We start from the raw sequence: 15,125 nt of genomic DNA on the forward strand, positions 1-15,125 counted from the left end.
AATTAGAGAATTGATATAATTTGATGCCGGGAGGGGTTAAGGTAGCACTACTGTAGGCTGAGACTATGATCCACTGAGGATCAGGACAAAGTGTTCTCTAAGAAACATGGTTTCTTTGGAGAGAAATCTCAGGTAGGTATTCATTACTTTGGGTGCATCATGTGTTATGACACGTTGCATACATCTATCCAGGTAGAAGGAGATCAGTTGTAGGTCTTCTGTGTCATGTTTGGTCTTTGGATTTGCCAGATTTTTCACATCCGATCTTATGGCATTAATATACATGTTAATATAAATGCAAGGTGTAAAGAGATGTCAGAGAGAAAAAAGCTTATTTCTCTCAAATTGTGTGCACAAATTTGCTTACATCCCTGCTGTTGAGCATTTCTCCTTTGCCAAGATAATCCATCCACCTGACAGCTGTGGCATATCAAGAAGCTTATTAATCAGCATGATCATTACACAGGTGCACCTTGTGCTGGGGACAATAAAAAGCCACTCTAAAATGTGCAGTTTTGTCACACAACACAATTTCACAGATGTCTTTTTGGCAGTACGTCCAACCGGCCTCACAACCACAGACCACTTGTGGGCGAGCGGTTTGCTGATGTCAACGTTGTGAATAGAGTGCCCCATTGTGGAGGTGTGGTTATGGTTTGAGCAGGCATAAGCTACGGACAACGAACAATTGCATTTTATCGATGGCAATTTGAATGCACAGAGATACCATGACGAGATCTTGAGGCCCATTGTCGTGCCATTCATCTGCCGTCATCACCTCATGTTTCAGCATGATAATGCACTGCCCCATGTTGCAAGGATCTGTATACAAATCCTGAAAGTTGAAAATGTCCTACTTCTTCCATGGCCTGCATACTCACCAGACATGTCACCCATTGAGCATGTTTGGGATGCTCTGGATCAACGTGTACGACAGCATGTTTCAGTTCCCGTCGATATCCAGCAACTTCGCACAGCCATTGAAGAGGAGTGGGACAACATTCCACAGGCCACAATCAACAGCCTGATCAATACTATGTGAAGGAGATGTGTCGCGCTGCATGAGGTAAATTGTGGTCACACCAGATACTGACTGATTTTCTGACCGACGCCCCTACCTTTTTTTGTAGGTGTCTGTGACCAACAGATGCATATCTGTATTCCCAGTGATGTGAAATCCATAGATTAGGGTCTCATTTAATTATTTCAATTAACTGATTTCCTTATATAAACTGTAACTCAGTAAAATCTTTGAAATTGTTGCATGTTGCATTTATATTTTGGTTCAGAATATATCCCATACTGCAGTGGCATGTTGCTAGTGTTATGGTTCCTTACCCATTCCCATTCACAGTGTATGCTACAGTATAAGGTGTGTGCGTGTGTGTGTGTGTGTGTGTGTGTGTGTGTGTGTGTGTGTGTGTGTGTGTGTGTGCATGTGTTGATTCCTGAATCTCTCATTGGAAAAATAAGTCTCATAGAAGTCTCATTCATGTTTACAAGGTTTCTTTATTATCATCAGTATGTAATGGCATCCAGATTGTCAGGTTATAATGGTTTTGAACAGGTAATAGCGAGCAGGTGTGTGGTTTTCTATCTTGTTAGGTAGAGTGGCAGCAAATCAAAGCTGTGCTGTGACACAGAGACACACACCACAGAGAAACAGAGAGGTACAGGCTACTGCCCATCACCGTGGCAATGCTGACAACACAGGAGAGGCCTAGGTAACATAGAACAGGACAGAGGTCAATAAGGTTGTCCCATAGAAATAGAATTGATAGAACAGATTGTTGCTTCGTGTTAACGTGTAAATTAGCTTATTATTCCAACAATGGCGTCAGTTTCTGTATGACGTATCCAATATGGCAGCTGAAATGGCAAGGGTATCTGTTTTATTCAATCTATTTCTATGCTCTGTGTATCTCTCTCTGTCTCCTTGCTGAAGATTTTAAACACACAGCCCTCTCAATTTTGGGGGGATCATGTAAAGAGGGGGCAGTTGGCAGAATTAAACTTGATTTCTTTATTTTCATGAAGAGGGAAATGTTTAACAGCTCAGAGAAAGCACTTCAGCTAAAAAATATATTCATAATGATAGAAATGGTGATAATAATATCCATAATGTTTCAGGTGAAAGAAAAAGGAAAAAATAAAATAAATTATCTGAATGACAATAAAAATAACAATAATAATAACAACAATAATAAACTGTTTCAAATTAAGCTTTTTAAACTTTTTTACTTTGCTTGTTTCTTTTTTTCTTTGTAATGTTCATGTAAAATAGTAGAAGTAATTGAGCAGAAATCCAGCATATATTTATTAAACGGTGTGAAGGGAATTGCTCTGTCTTCACCACCCAAGTATCTCACACATTTACAATATTCACATTCACTAGAGACCTGCTCAGCACATACAGTACCACTGCAGCAGGACGGGGGAGAAGTGGGAGGGGACGGTATTTGCATGGGGGTGGGTGTAGGTGTAGTCTATATCTGGTCTAAGCAGGTACCTAATAGAAAGGAAAATGACCCCCTACCCCCACACATCAGTGGATGCTGTGGATGCTGCATGGTTCCCCAGACACCCTTGTACCCTTTACATCCTTTCTATTCATAGATTGCACCTCCGTCACACGTTGCCATTGTTATCAACAATCTACAGACGCCACAGCCATATTGATGCTCAAATGTAGAACAGGGGCTAATTCTTTTTTTGTCCAAATTACATCATAGGGGCTTGGGAATACAATGACATTGCTAAAGTATGCACATATTTAGTAGAAAACAACTTTGCCATCATCATCATGTTATCAAATGTACTTTAGACAGATGGCAATGTTGTCATTAGCTAGCAAAGTTTGTCAAAAATAGCTAGCAATGCTAACGTTAGCTAGATAAAATCTGGAGGTCTCCCCTCAATCTTAACTAGCTAGCTAGCGTTATACTGGATCTAAAGTCAATCTCACGACATCAAAATGATGACAGGTTTTCCTACTAATTATTTGCCTTCTTTAGAAATGTCATAGTGTTTTCAAGCCACAGTAATATACTTTAAACCGAATCTTCATCAACGCCCAATGAGGATGCATTGAGTATAATGCTCAGTTGGGCATCAGTCCTAAAATGAACGTTCAAAACAATATTGTGGCGCAATGTGAAACCCATGAATACAACAAGACACTCAACACAGACACACCAAATGCATGTCTTTCACATAGTATACATTGTCCTCAAGCAAGAGGCCTATCTGACCCTCAACCCCCATTAGAAAACGGAACAACCTTCACTTCCCCTGTGCCTCCCTGTCCTCCCCAGCTCAGCCCATGGCGGTGACCATGTTGGAGTGGTGGGGGTGGCCGAAGGATGGGTGTATGGGTGTGGGGGTGGGCAACATGTGTCCGGAGTGGCTGAAGGGTGGCAGGTGGCCCATGTGGGTCATGTGTCCGGCCAGGGAGGCAGCACTGAAAGGAGAGGACTTGTCGTGCATGCACTTGGACATCTCCTCGTAACCGTCGCCGCCCCGCCTGCCCTTCTTAGACTTGTTGGACATCTTACGGTTGCGTGTCTGGATGCCTTCCTTCTTCATTGTCAAAGGCCGGTTTACCTGTAGGGAGACGGGGTTGGAGGGAGAGATGAGTCACCGGGTTGGGATGGTGGTAAGGGTTTTTAATCAACTCAATATGTTTGAGCTTAATGGACTATGTGCAGAAATGACATACTGTATATTACCTGAAAACTATATTTTTGTCATGAGAACTCTAGACACACTAATTTGCCTATTTTTCTAAATAAATAAAATACTCTGAAAATAACATGCAGAAACGGTACGCAGCTTATTCCCTAAAACTAGGCCATATTCAATTTAATACATGGCAATACACCAAGGCTCAACATTCAACAGTTGTGCCTCATTTGAACAGACGCAGTTGTTCTGTCAGAATAACAGTCCCACCATTGTGAGTCTCAAGGGGATGACGCCTACCATGGAAACAATAAAGCACAAAGAAAGAAAACACCAACGGGGCCCAGTGTGTCTGAGGGGCCAAGCTATGCATCCCTCTCTCCCTCCCTCATTCCCTATCCCTCTTTCTTATCCCGTTCTAATCAATGCAACCTGTCCATATACTTGACCTGGCTGGCTGAGTGTGGGTAGGGCTGGCGGTCGGTCAGGCCAGGCGGTTAGCAGTGAAAGACTTACGTTGTGCAGCTTGTAGTACAGGCCGCAGGCGTTGCACACAGGGTCTCCATTGCCGTTGCGCCTCCACAGTGTGGTGGTGGTCGTCTGACAGTTAGCACAACAGGTGCCGGCTCGTCTGGCCGCAGACTGGATAGAAACATGAAGAAAGCCTTTATTAGACCACAACTGCACGGACACATAACACATGAAAGGTTGGGAATTACTTTAGTGCTGGAAAGTGTGTAGATAGTATTTGCATATTGGCTGCCAGGAGCAGAGAGGACATGTAATATTCCATGCTGTTTTAGATTAAAGTTGTTCATTATAATTATAGATTTGCATATCATTGCTGTAATTTATTCATATTGCGTGACAGTTTGATAGTTTATTGCAATGCCATGAAATACTGAAGGAAGTATGCAATAAAAATGTATCAGGTCTTTACATTCCCAGACAGAATATTTATCAAATACACTGTCACGTTGTATAATGATTTGAAGACAGGCGCAGGAATACGTATTAGGGGTTTTATTTACTCCATCCAACACAAACACGTATATATATACAAAAGGGATGTAACCCAAACAAAGAGCGAGGTGTAACCTCTACACATTACACGGGACGAGACCCGTAAACAACAAGAGCATTATAACCGGTACTCACAAGACCAACGGACAGGGGACAATAATCGACAAGAACAACGGGGAACATTTACATTCTACATTTACATTTAAGTAATTTAGCAGACGCTCTTATCCAGAGCGACTTACAAATTGGTGCATTCAACTTAGGATAGCCAGTGGGACAACCACTCCTTTAAAAAAAATATGTTTTATTTAATTTGTAATTTGTTTTATAATAAATAAAATAAAAATAAAATGGGGGGGTGGGGGAGGGAGGGTAGAAGGATTACTGGTATACTATTCCAGGTATTCCTTAAAGAGGTAGGCACATATATACACATACTAATCAGGAGGAATGGGAACCAGGTGTGCGTAATGAGACAAGACAGTCCGGGGTTGGTGGTAATGATCCATGTCTGTGACGCCTTAGAAAGCCGGTGACGTAGACCTCCGGAACTTATGAACGGAATGAGCAGCAGTACCGGGGGATCCGTGACATACACCAAATAGTTGTATTGTTAATGTGTGAATTAATTGGTCTCTATTAACAAGGAGTGTGCCGAGTACTCGGACAAAACGAGTATCTTAACAGATATGGATAATTTTCCGAATACGATAATAACAGGACTATTTTTTGTAATTATCCAGTTATTTTCAGCTGCCAGCACGCATTGGCTAGATAGTATTATAATAAATCATGGGGTTACTATAAAAGTAATGCTGAATAGATCATATAAGAAAGTAATGGATTGTCTATATTTCTCCCAGCATGAGAAATCGTTTTCATTTCACAGACACAGTAGTGATGAACACTGACTATCAAAGGTCTTCCTCTCAGATGCAAAGCATTGCTATTGAATGGAGATTAGGTAGCGAGGGGTGATATAGGCCCTCCAGTGTCCGGGCTGCCTGCGATCCCCTGCTATTACAGATGGTTTCTTCACACTTAATAATATGAGACATTTACAAGTATACCCCTATAGCGAAATATGGTAATCTGAACCCTCAGTCAGAATAGTGCATGGCCCTACACACCTACATTTTAAAATGTTTAGTCATTTAGCAGACGCTCTTATCCAGAGCGACTTACAGTTAGTGAGTGCATACATTTTCATACTGCCCCCCCCCCCGGGAAACGCCCCAATTTGTGTAAACCAGGCCCTATATAAACAAATCTCCAAGTAAATAAGTCTAGGCTCGAGCCCTAACCTTGGCCCGACAGGCAGCAGGGCATAAATCCATTTACTTCACCTCCCCCCCGTGCGCCCTGCCTGCATCTCGATATCCCTCGCTTTTTTTCTCTGCACGTAACGGGGCCTGAAATGTTGTGCCAATCCACTTTACTGTATGCTGTGAGATGAGGACTGACCGGCTTGACCACTGCTATAGAAATTTAAGTGTAGTTAGCGCACCACGGACGGAAACATGCGCTGGCCCCGCTTCCTTATCCGTACCGGCAGATATCCGGATATAGGAAATAACTGGAAGGCCCCTGCGCGAGCACTGAAAACACGCGAGCTGAAAAGTAGCTACAAAAGCAGTATGCTGTCGGCTGTCTCTATGCCGTCGGCTGAGACCTTGTGAAAACGAATGTCAATAGTCTGTATTGGCCTCAGCCATATTTTCTCGACCATTCTCTTATCAAGATGCTGACTTGTATGGGAAAAAAATCGAATGGATTTTTCAGACATTAGCACCAAAGGGAAAAGTATTACACGTTATTATGCTTTTCATGCACGTTTAGGCAATATTGATTGTGGTCCAGGGATATCCTTTGGACTTCTATTATTTGTCAAGGCACAAAGATTCATAGCCTAGGCCTATGGCGTTGCTGCTTACAATGTAAAGTAGCTCAAGTCACGATAGTGTTCAAATGTTTCAGATAGTATTCAAATGTCTCTAAATAGTCTCGTTGGTGATGCCTTTTGTATAGCCAGCATTGGCTGATTCAGATCTGTGCAGTCTCTATGCCGTCGGCTGAGACCTTGTGAAAACGTATGTCAATAGTCTGTATTGGCCTCAGCCATATTTTCTCGACCATTCTCTTATCAAGATGCTCACAGGATTATATGATCTTTAGGATGGTCCTTAAAAAAAACGTAGTCGACATGAAATACTCTATGTAGGCCTAAATAACCTATTTGTGTCTCAACCATAAATGCGTTTCAATGCTAGTATCCGTAGCCTTTGATTAAAATATGAATAATCCTATTATGCATCCTGAGACATTTGGGAACCAATTCATAAATCATTTGAATAGGCATACCCTAATTAGGCCTACATCCAATTTTCAAATATGAATTACCAGAAAATAAGCCATAGGTATTTCATTTCTATAGATGGATCTCCCACTGATAGGCTCAGTTCGTTTTACAGTAATTTCTCTAAAAATACTCTTGCGAAAATCAACCACGAGTTGCCAGAATAAATCAATTATCGAGAGGTTATGAGCCGAGTGAAATTATAGCTCAGTGAAATACTTTTATGGTTATTATTATTTGCTATTTTACATTATGTCTACCATTCTTCTTCTTCTTATGCTATTGATGTATTAGTCTACATGCAAATAGGTTTACGCCCGCTAACGGTAGCTGTGGGCTATTCAAAATGTTAGAAATACAGGAAATATTCAGATCATATCTTGAATCGAGTTATTTTTGTCATTTATGCATATAATTTTTTTGTCCCTCATTTATCTTTCAACAGGCCATAGAGAAACGTATTTATTTGCTTTTTGTATTTGATGCAAATCCGACTGGCCATCACGCAATATAATATAATCTAAATCACATCTGATGTTCTGTTCTTATCTATATCTTCTGGTTTCTACATCTCATTGGGTCATCATATCAATTCCCTCCATCGCAGAGTTTCATATATGTGCCATCTTCATTGCGCATATGTTACTGTTGAGACCAAGTGCTTTAAAGTCTGATTAGCTCAGGGCTATAGATACTGTAACATGTAAAGAATATATTTTAATTTTAACCCCAACAAATGAAGAAAACAATTGCAATCAATGGAGTCACCAGCACATTAAGTCTAAGATGACTGTTTTCAGTAATTACAACATTTACATAGTCCATTGAACTGCTGTCTGACTGGGCTATATCAGTCTGGATCTGACCTGGCTGCTGAACTCAGAGGAAAACACAACATTGATGTTGAAATGAGTTCATGATGAGAAGTACACAATGTGACATCAGCCAAGCAGCCAAGCAGGCCCAGTCCAGCATTTGCCAGAAAGACAAGTGTGTTGCAAACAAGTCACATATATTCACTCACAGAGAAAAGAAACACATAGGTCTATAATGTTTCCTTTTTATTACCTAATACAGTATGTGTGACTGGTATAAGGGCAGAAAGTGACTGAATAACACAAGGTGTGTGGTGCACCAGTCGCCCACACAGCCTCCACAGCAGACAGCAACAGTGAGCTGTATAGTGAGGGATGATATAGAGGCCTGCACTGGCCCTGGTATCAGTGACAGTATCAGAAGTAGCAACAATAACGATAGCAGAAACAACACAGTTAGCTGCACTCAGCTAACAGCCTGTGTACAGGAGCACAGGGGTGAGTGGGAAACACAATTCCCGGAAACTGATTGGGAAAATATAACTTTCCTGGAATTGTGGCCCTCCTCGTCCGTCTCCTCCACCTTGTGCTCTTATTTGCCTCTGCACTCCATGCTCTCTCTGTGTGTGTATGTGTGCGCGTGTGTGTGTGGGGGGGTGGGGTGGGGTTCCGTGGTACTCACCAGTCTACGTTTGGGCTTGATGAGGGGTCGGTTTTGACCGTTCATCTTGTGGTACAGGCCGCAGGCGTTACACAAGTAGTGGCCCGTACCATCCCTTCGCCACAGCGGGGTAGAGGTGGCTCCACAGTTGACACACTCACGCCCCTCTGAGCAGCATGCAGGTGGAGGGAGAGCACAGGGACATTTATAAAATTAACCTGTCAACTCTGGCACATTTATCATACACAAAAACTCTGTAACCTGTAGCAGTGAAATATACAATTTAGAAAAATGTAATGTAAGTTTGTCTGGAACGCTATGCCAGGACTGCATATTTTTAGGTGCACCGAAGCATGGGAAAAGTTTTGAGAATTCATTTTTAGTTTCTAAGTTATACTCTCTAGTTCTGTTCTTGAATTCATATGTATATGAGAAAGCTGAGTGATTTTGGTTTGAAGTTTGTGTGAGAGAGAGAAAGTGTGTGTTTAACCCTCTGCAGACTCTTGGAATAACAACATGAAAATGCTGTGGCCAGGCTTTGTTCTGTTTGATCTGGTTAAGTTCCTCCCTGTCCGTTTTGGGTCAGCTGGGACCCAGGTATGTTTCAGACAGGGGCACCCGTACACCCACAATGAAATGCAGACTATCTCTCACGTTTCTGTTCATTTTGCTGTGATTGCAATCAATGTTCCCACTAAACTGTGCCATGCAGAAGAAATATCAGCACGCACAGAGAAGCACAAGATTGAACTTCACTCAACTTTCTAGAGTTTTCCCCTTGAATTAACTCTATCAACGTTTCGCTCTACTGTGGGAATTGTGCTCGATTCAACACAATATTAGCCACTTCCAATGTAACATACTGAAACAAAATGAACTATGCAATACATTTTCTTGTAGGCAGAGCGCATTGGAGTAGGATTCTACTGCATTGACAAGCACGACTCAGGCCCATACTCTACACCAGGACTGCCCAACCCTGTTCCTGGAGAGCTACCGTCCTGTAGGTTTTTGCTCCAATCCTAATCTAGCACACCTGATTCTAATAATTAGCAGGTTGATAAGATGAATCAGGTTAGTTTCAACTGGGGTTGGAGTGAAAACCTACAGGAGGGTAGCTCTCCAGGAACAGGGTTGGGCAAACCTGCTCTACACAGACCGGTGCACCATAACTAATCAGAGCTGCAGTAGACATATATATGCGAATAGCCATTGCCATATATGGATCTGTGCCATTCACTTTGAACTGAACTGCATGAGTGCTGCATAAGTGGTCACAAGTAGATGCAAGAGCTGTGTTGTATTTTGAGTGGTCTTGAAGGTTGAATAAGCTCTGCAATACGTAGAGGGTAGCATAATTTGTCTGATTCTCTGTAATAATGGTATTGGAATAAAAATGAATGTTATTTTGTAAAGTGGTTTCTTGCATCAAACAACACAATATTTTCAGTCACCTCCATGTCTAAAGGACAAGTGGATAAACAGGTTAATGTCAAACCCTGCATGTTTTTTTCAAAAGTCTCATTAAATGTAGGCCTACATTGAACAACACACATTTGCTGCTACTGTAGGCTGAATGATAGAACAGCTATTTCCATGTTAAAATGTTATGGGATGCATTTTTCTCCATTGTTTTTGATGGTAGGCCACTCTGGTAGGCCTACATTATGATCAAATAGCCACAGTAGCTTACTTGGCCACTGTTAAAACTGTAACTTAAAGTGGGTACAGCCTCAGTGTTCACAGTAAACGCACGGCAGAAGTTGCACAGAATTTTCACAATGTTCAACTTTGCACTCAGCAGACTTGAAATTTGCTCAGAGCTGGAATAAAATGGAGGGAACATTGATTGCAATGATTTTCCTCCCCGTATATACAGTAGGGTAAAAATCAACCTTTAGTAGATGACCGTGTGTGTGTGTGTGTGTGTTTGTGTGTGTGTTTGTGTGTGTGTGTGTGTGTGTGTGTGTGTGTGTGTGCACGTAGATGTGGCAAAGATGGTCTGATAATCAACATCTCCCTGTTCCTCTCTCAGCCTCATCAGCTCATCTTTATATAGGCTAAATAATGGCCTGCTCTGAATCACTTTAAATCGGAATTCTTAGGAAAGGTGACCATTCCTTATTCAAAGTAACCTAACCACAGTGCAAAGAAAGGTAGCCATTTTTACATGTTTGTGCTGCTTATAATGTGGATCATATTGTCAGTCTAGATTAGTAGAGGTAATACTAGCGTGCTTGTGGGCCTTTGCCTCTGTTGGTGTCTCCAGATAATGCTGAGTATGGACAGCCAGAGAAGGAGTGAGAGAAAAAAGGGGGAGACTGAGAGGAGAGAGAGGAAGGGGGCCTGGATTAGGGTTAGTCAAACAGGAAGTGCCTCTAAGGTATGCATGATCAGGGCCTTCACCATAATAGTGTGACGCTATAGCGTTCTATGGTCCTGCAAGGCACCAGTACTGGACATCCCTACAGAGAAAGGCTCCTAGAAACAGGACAGACTATTCCTGCATGATGTCAGGGAGAGCCCCTAACACATCAATCTATCAGGATCTATCAGGAAGGAGGATTCACTACCAAACACCTAGCTGGGTCTTCCTGATGGAAGTTGTGCCTTTGTCTGAGAATGACCATAATACCACAGTGACAGATGTTTTTATTTTATTTTTAAGAATACTCTTGGTGTTTATGTTGAGACATTTAATCCCTATTTCTGAAATGTGGTGAATTGATTTTTTTGTTGCCGCTTTCTTTCTCTAACAAATTAATACTGGTGCTCAGTATAAGAGAGACAGTTTATAAGATAGGGGGCTGCTTGAAGGCAATCAGCTCAGCCTGATTGCCAAATGTAAGTCTTGACAATGTTATATTATGTAACAAAGAAATGGCTAATTGTAAATACTGAGGTTTTTGGCTATATGCGCAAGCAGATCTTCTTTTCACATCTAGTTCGCCATTCTCAAGGGCGAGCCAGCTCGAGCGTAATTGAGTCGCGGTTTACAAAAGAGGATAATAAACGTGTCAGACAAAGCGCGCCCGCGCGCAGCCAAACGACAGGTCTTGGTTGTGTGCGGTGCGTGAGGCGTGGCAGTATGCTTTACCTGTCCCTTCCAACCAAATAGGCTTAAGCAATTTATTCGCCTAGGCCCTTCATTACTCAGACCTGGGACACTGGGAAAGTTGTGTCTTCACAGCTTACAATAAGAAGGGTTTCTCATCATTATTAGACGAAGCCTATCATTATAATTATACTACATATGTGGATATTACCGATTTGTATTGTTAAAAAATATGCAGATTTGATATGATCAATTGGCCTAATAAAGAGGAAACGGTAGGCCTATAGGGAGTAGGCCTACTGTTTAAAAACGTGACTGCATAAATAAGGCCAGACAAAATCGACGAAGAGGACACTGTATATCATAACCTCAAACCACATCTTATTGGTGTATCTGTCCCCCCCCCCCCCCCCCCTATAACAAATGAACAGTTATTGATAGACTTTTTATATATAATTAGTCTATTATAGTTAACTATAATATCTGCTTTTGTCCTCATGGGGATGAAAAGATTGAGATACCATTCTTCATCCATAGGCTATGTAAAGCAATTCACATACAGGATTACTATTATGTGGATATGTGACACTGCTTTATGTGTATGTGTGTAGGGGCCTACAGTTTCCTACTGGTTCTTTGAAGCGGATTGTGTTTACTTTTGGATACAAAAAAAACCGGTGTGTGTGAAAATAGCTATGAAAGGAGTTGCTGACAACATGCACCCAGATAAGATGTAACCTCATCCCAATTATCCCTGCACACCCCACGTCGAGGCTTATTGTAATGAATTGTCACCCTTTTCTAAGGACGTTAATGGAAAGTTTGCTAACCAAGTAAATCAAATTGCATTAAACTGGAGGTTTTGAAAATGCCAAAGACGTTTCATTCAGAATATTTGTCACAAATGACCAGTCTTATAGAACAGCATATTTGGGAAAATGTTCTCATGCATGTTCAATAAACATAGGCATTAATATATCAATTATTATATAAAATAATATATTAATTCTAGGCTAGCTATTATATATGTATTTTTATAGGCTAATATATATTTATACCTACATAAGTAGCTTTGGTCTAAAAATTGCCGAAGTTTCTGTTTTTAGTTTAAACTGTGTTCTAGTTTGCTATCAGTGGCAATCATTCGATACACTTTCTCCTTAATATAAACATGGCATAGGACAAATATTTCATATTATTCTTGTTTTAACATATGCTATTTGTTTTTAACTCAATTATGGGTTTAGATACAACAAACCTGTGATAACGCTAAAATATAAATATACCTAGCCTATAAGCCTAGTCAAACAACGTAATTTCGGTGTGTTCTGTCATAATAATAATGATAATAATAATGATGATAATAATAACAATAATAACAATAATCATAATCATAATCATAATCATAATCACAATCATAATAATAATAATAATAATATTAATATAAAGTATTGCCATCGTCATTAGGCTATGTCATCATCCTTTTGTTCTGTAGTACAAACATTTGAAATGCCACATTTTAGAGTTGAGAGGAGACTCACCTGAGCACGACCGAGTTTTACTTTTACATTTCGGGGTGAAGCAGGAGGATGATCCTCCGAGTAGGCTGCCAGGGTGGAAGAGACTGCCCCCGTAGTCATGCGCTGCCGGGAGAGAGTACGTGGGGTAGGTCGGTATGGGGTGGTGCGTGGAGGGGGTCTGGGCGCTCATTGAGGTCAGGCTGCTCCGGAGAGGACTGGAACCCTCCATCTTCATGCCGTCAGAAAGGGACATGTGGTACTTGATAGACTCCTTCTCGTCCATTCTCGGGGTAGAGGACAAGGGAGAGGTGGCCCCGGGGTCTGGGGAGACATCTTTCGGCGGGGTAGGGGGGAAACTGTAGAGATGTGGACTCGAATGGGATGCGGGCGTTAACGAGGAGGCCGAGGCGGTGCTGGCGTTGCTGCTGCAGGGATATAGGCCGCCCGGAGCCCCGGAGCCTGAGGAATGCAGCCCGGTCTTGCTGAAGTGACTGACCGCCCATGCGTTGTGATGGTGGGCCGCTGAGAGGGCTGCTTTGCCGGGCTCTAGCCATGAAATTCCCGGGCTATGGATGAGATGTGGCCGGCAGACCTGACCCCCAGCGAGGCGAGCTGGAAGAAGAGTTGAAAAATATGTTTTTAGATGGAATACATAGGCCTACACAAACAGACTAATTATATGGTTATTACAACTGTCATTGCCCTGTTGATTATGTGATGTCATAGGATTAGAGAAAGTTGGGACACCAGTCATTCACCTGTTGATGCACAGTGACAATAATCCCTCATTGTGCGTAAAAGGTATTATTCGATTCGTGAGGGGCACAAAATACACAGTTTGCAGGTATTCAGACAAAAACAGAGAAACGATAACCCCAGAAATGTTTGTTATTTTATTTTTTTTATGATAAAAAAAGATATCTGGATATCTGGTCTAGTAAGTGCATTGGAACATGCAGGACCTCTTTTGCAGAAGAAGCCTTTAATAATGTTTTATTGATTTGAGAAAAATAGGCTCTAATCCGCTCTGACAATTTTGACGAAAATATTAAATGAATATAGGCCCACAATAATTCCTGCTTTATCCTGAAATGTAAGTTACTTAGCAAAGTGAATTTGAGGTCTTACCGTGAGCTTGGCTGTAGGACACTCTGGCCCGCGCATGAGCTGAGTTGTGGTAGTACGGGTTTCCCTGCGAGTCAAGATGGTTAAAGAAAACATCCACCTCGTCCGGGGGCAGAAGTTGTGCGGTGGGCTCCATGTAGTTGTGCGAAAGGCCAGGGTGGTGCGAGTCCGGGTGTTGGCCGTTCAGCACGGCATGGTGGTGCATCCACCGAGGCGGATCAGCCCCTACATCCATGTCTGTATGGGTCTCTCCGTGTGGGGCAAACAGGGTGAAAAGAGAAGAGGAGCCTCTCTAGGGAGAGGACAGTGTGTTCCTGAACCGTCCTCTCTCCGCTTTTTCTTTCATAAAACGCGTCTCCCTCTCCTGATAAAAATGTCCTCCTATTGTGGAAAACAAAACATAAATTTGTTAAGAATTTGCGTTAGTCAATCTCCAATACGTCGGTCCTAACTCATATTCCGATGAGCTCCTCTTGTCACTCCTTCTTCAACAGGCATCAAGTCGTGTTTAACACTGGACTCCTAACTGTAATACAACCAAAAATAGGATGTTAATATTTCAGAGGCATTTACAAGGTGTTGCGTGGTTATCTCTGTGTGGCCGTCCAGTCCTAAGAGAAGAACTCCGGAAGGCTGCTCCTTTTTAGGTGCGTTTTGTAAGTGATGCGTGTGAATATCCAACATAAGATAAAGACATCGAGTCACTCGTCCCCAACCACTCCCATTCCGAGGAACCTGAAATCACCGAGCCATCCTCACCGTTACGCGCGCAGATTAGTAGGCTGTACTTTTGAACCCATGCCTACCCGTCATAGGCTAGCTAGTAAACTAATAGTCGTCAGTAGCCCACTCAGAACAAACAGTTAACATTCTTACAGAGTTAGAAGTC

General features: G+C 42.0%; 1 protein-coding gene across 2 annotated transcripts; it reads right to left on the bottom strand.

Moving 5' to 3' along the window:
* Positions 1-3,315: 3,315 nt before the first annotated feature.
* Positions 3,316-14,471, bottom strand: LOC311133457 (GATA-binding factor 2-like; the record flags this gene model as incomplete). Of its 2 annotated transcripts, none has more annotated exons than XM_084166938.1 (5): positions 3,316-3,603; positions 4,198-4,281; positions 8,558-8,703; positions 13,133-13,723; positions 14,240-14,471. In XM_084166938.1, the coding sequence occupies 5 exons, from the start codon at positions 14,469-14,471 to the stop codon at positions 3,316-3,318; spliced, it is 1,341 nt and encodes a 446-aa protein (XP_084023064.1). The 2 variants fall into 2 exon arrangements, with proteins under 2 accessions (XP_084023064.1, XP_084023063.1); XM_084166937.1 differs by having other exon boundaries at positions 4,198-4,323.
* Between the last annotated feature and the right edge of the window lie 654 nt (positions 14,472-15,125).

The sequence above is a fragment of the Coregonus lavaretus genome, assembly GCF_964263955.1.
Source record: "Coregonus lavaretus genome assembly, chromosome: 8".
Taxonomy (NCBI): Eukaryota; Metazoa; Chordata; class Actinopteri; order Salmoniformes; family Salmonidae; genus Coregonus; species Coregonus lavaretus.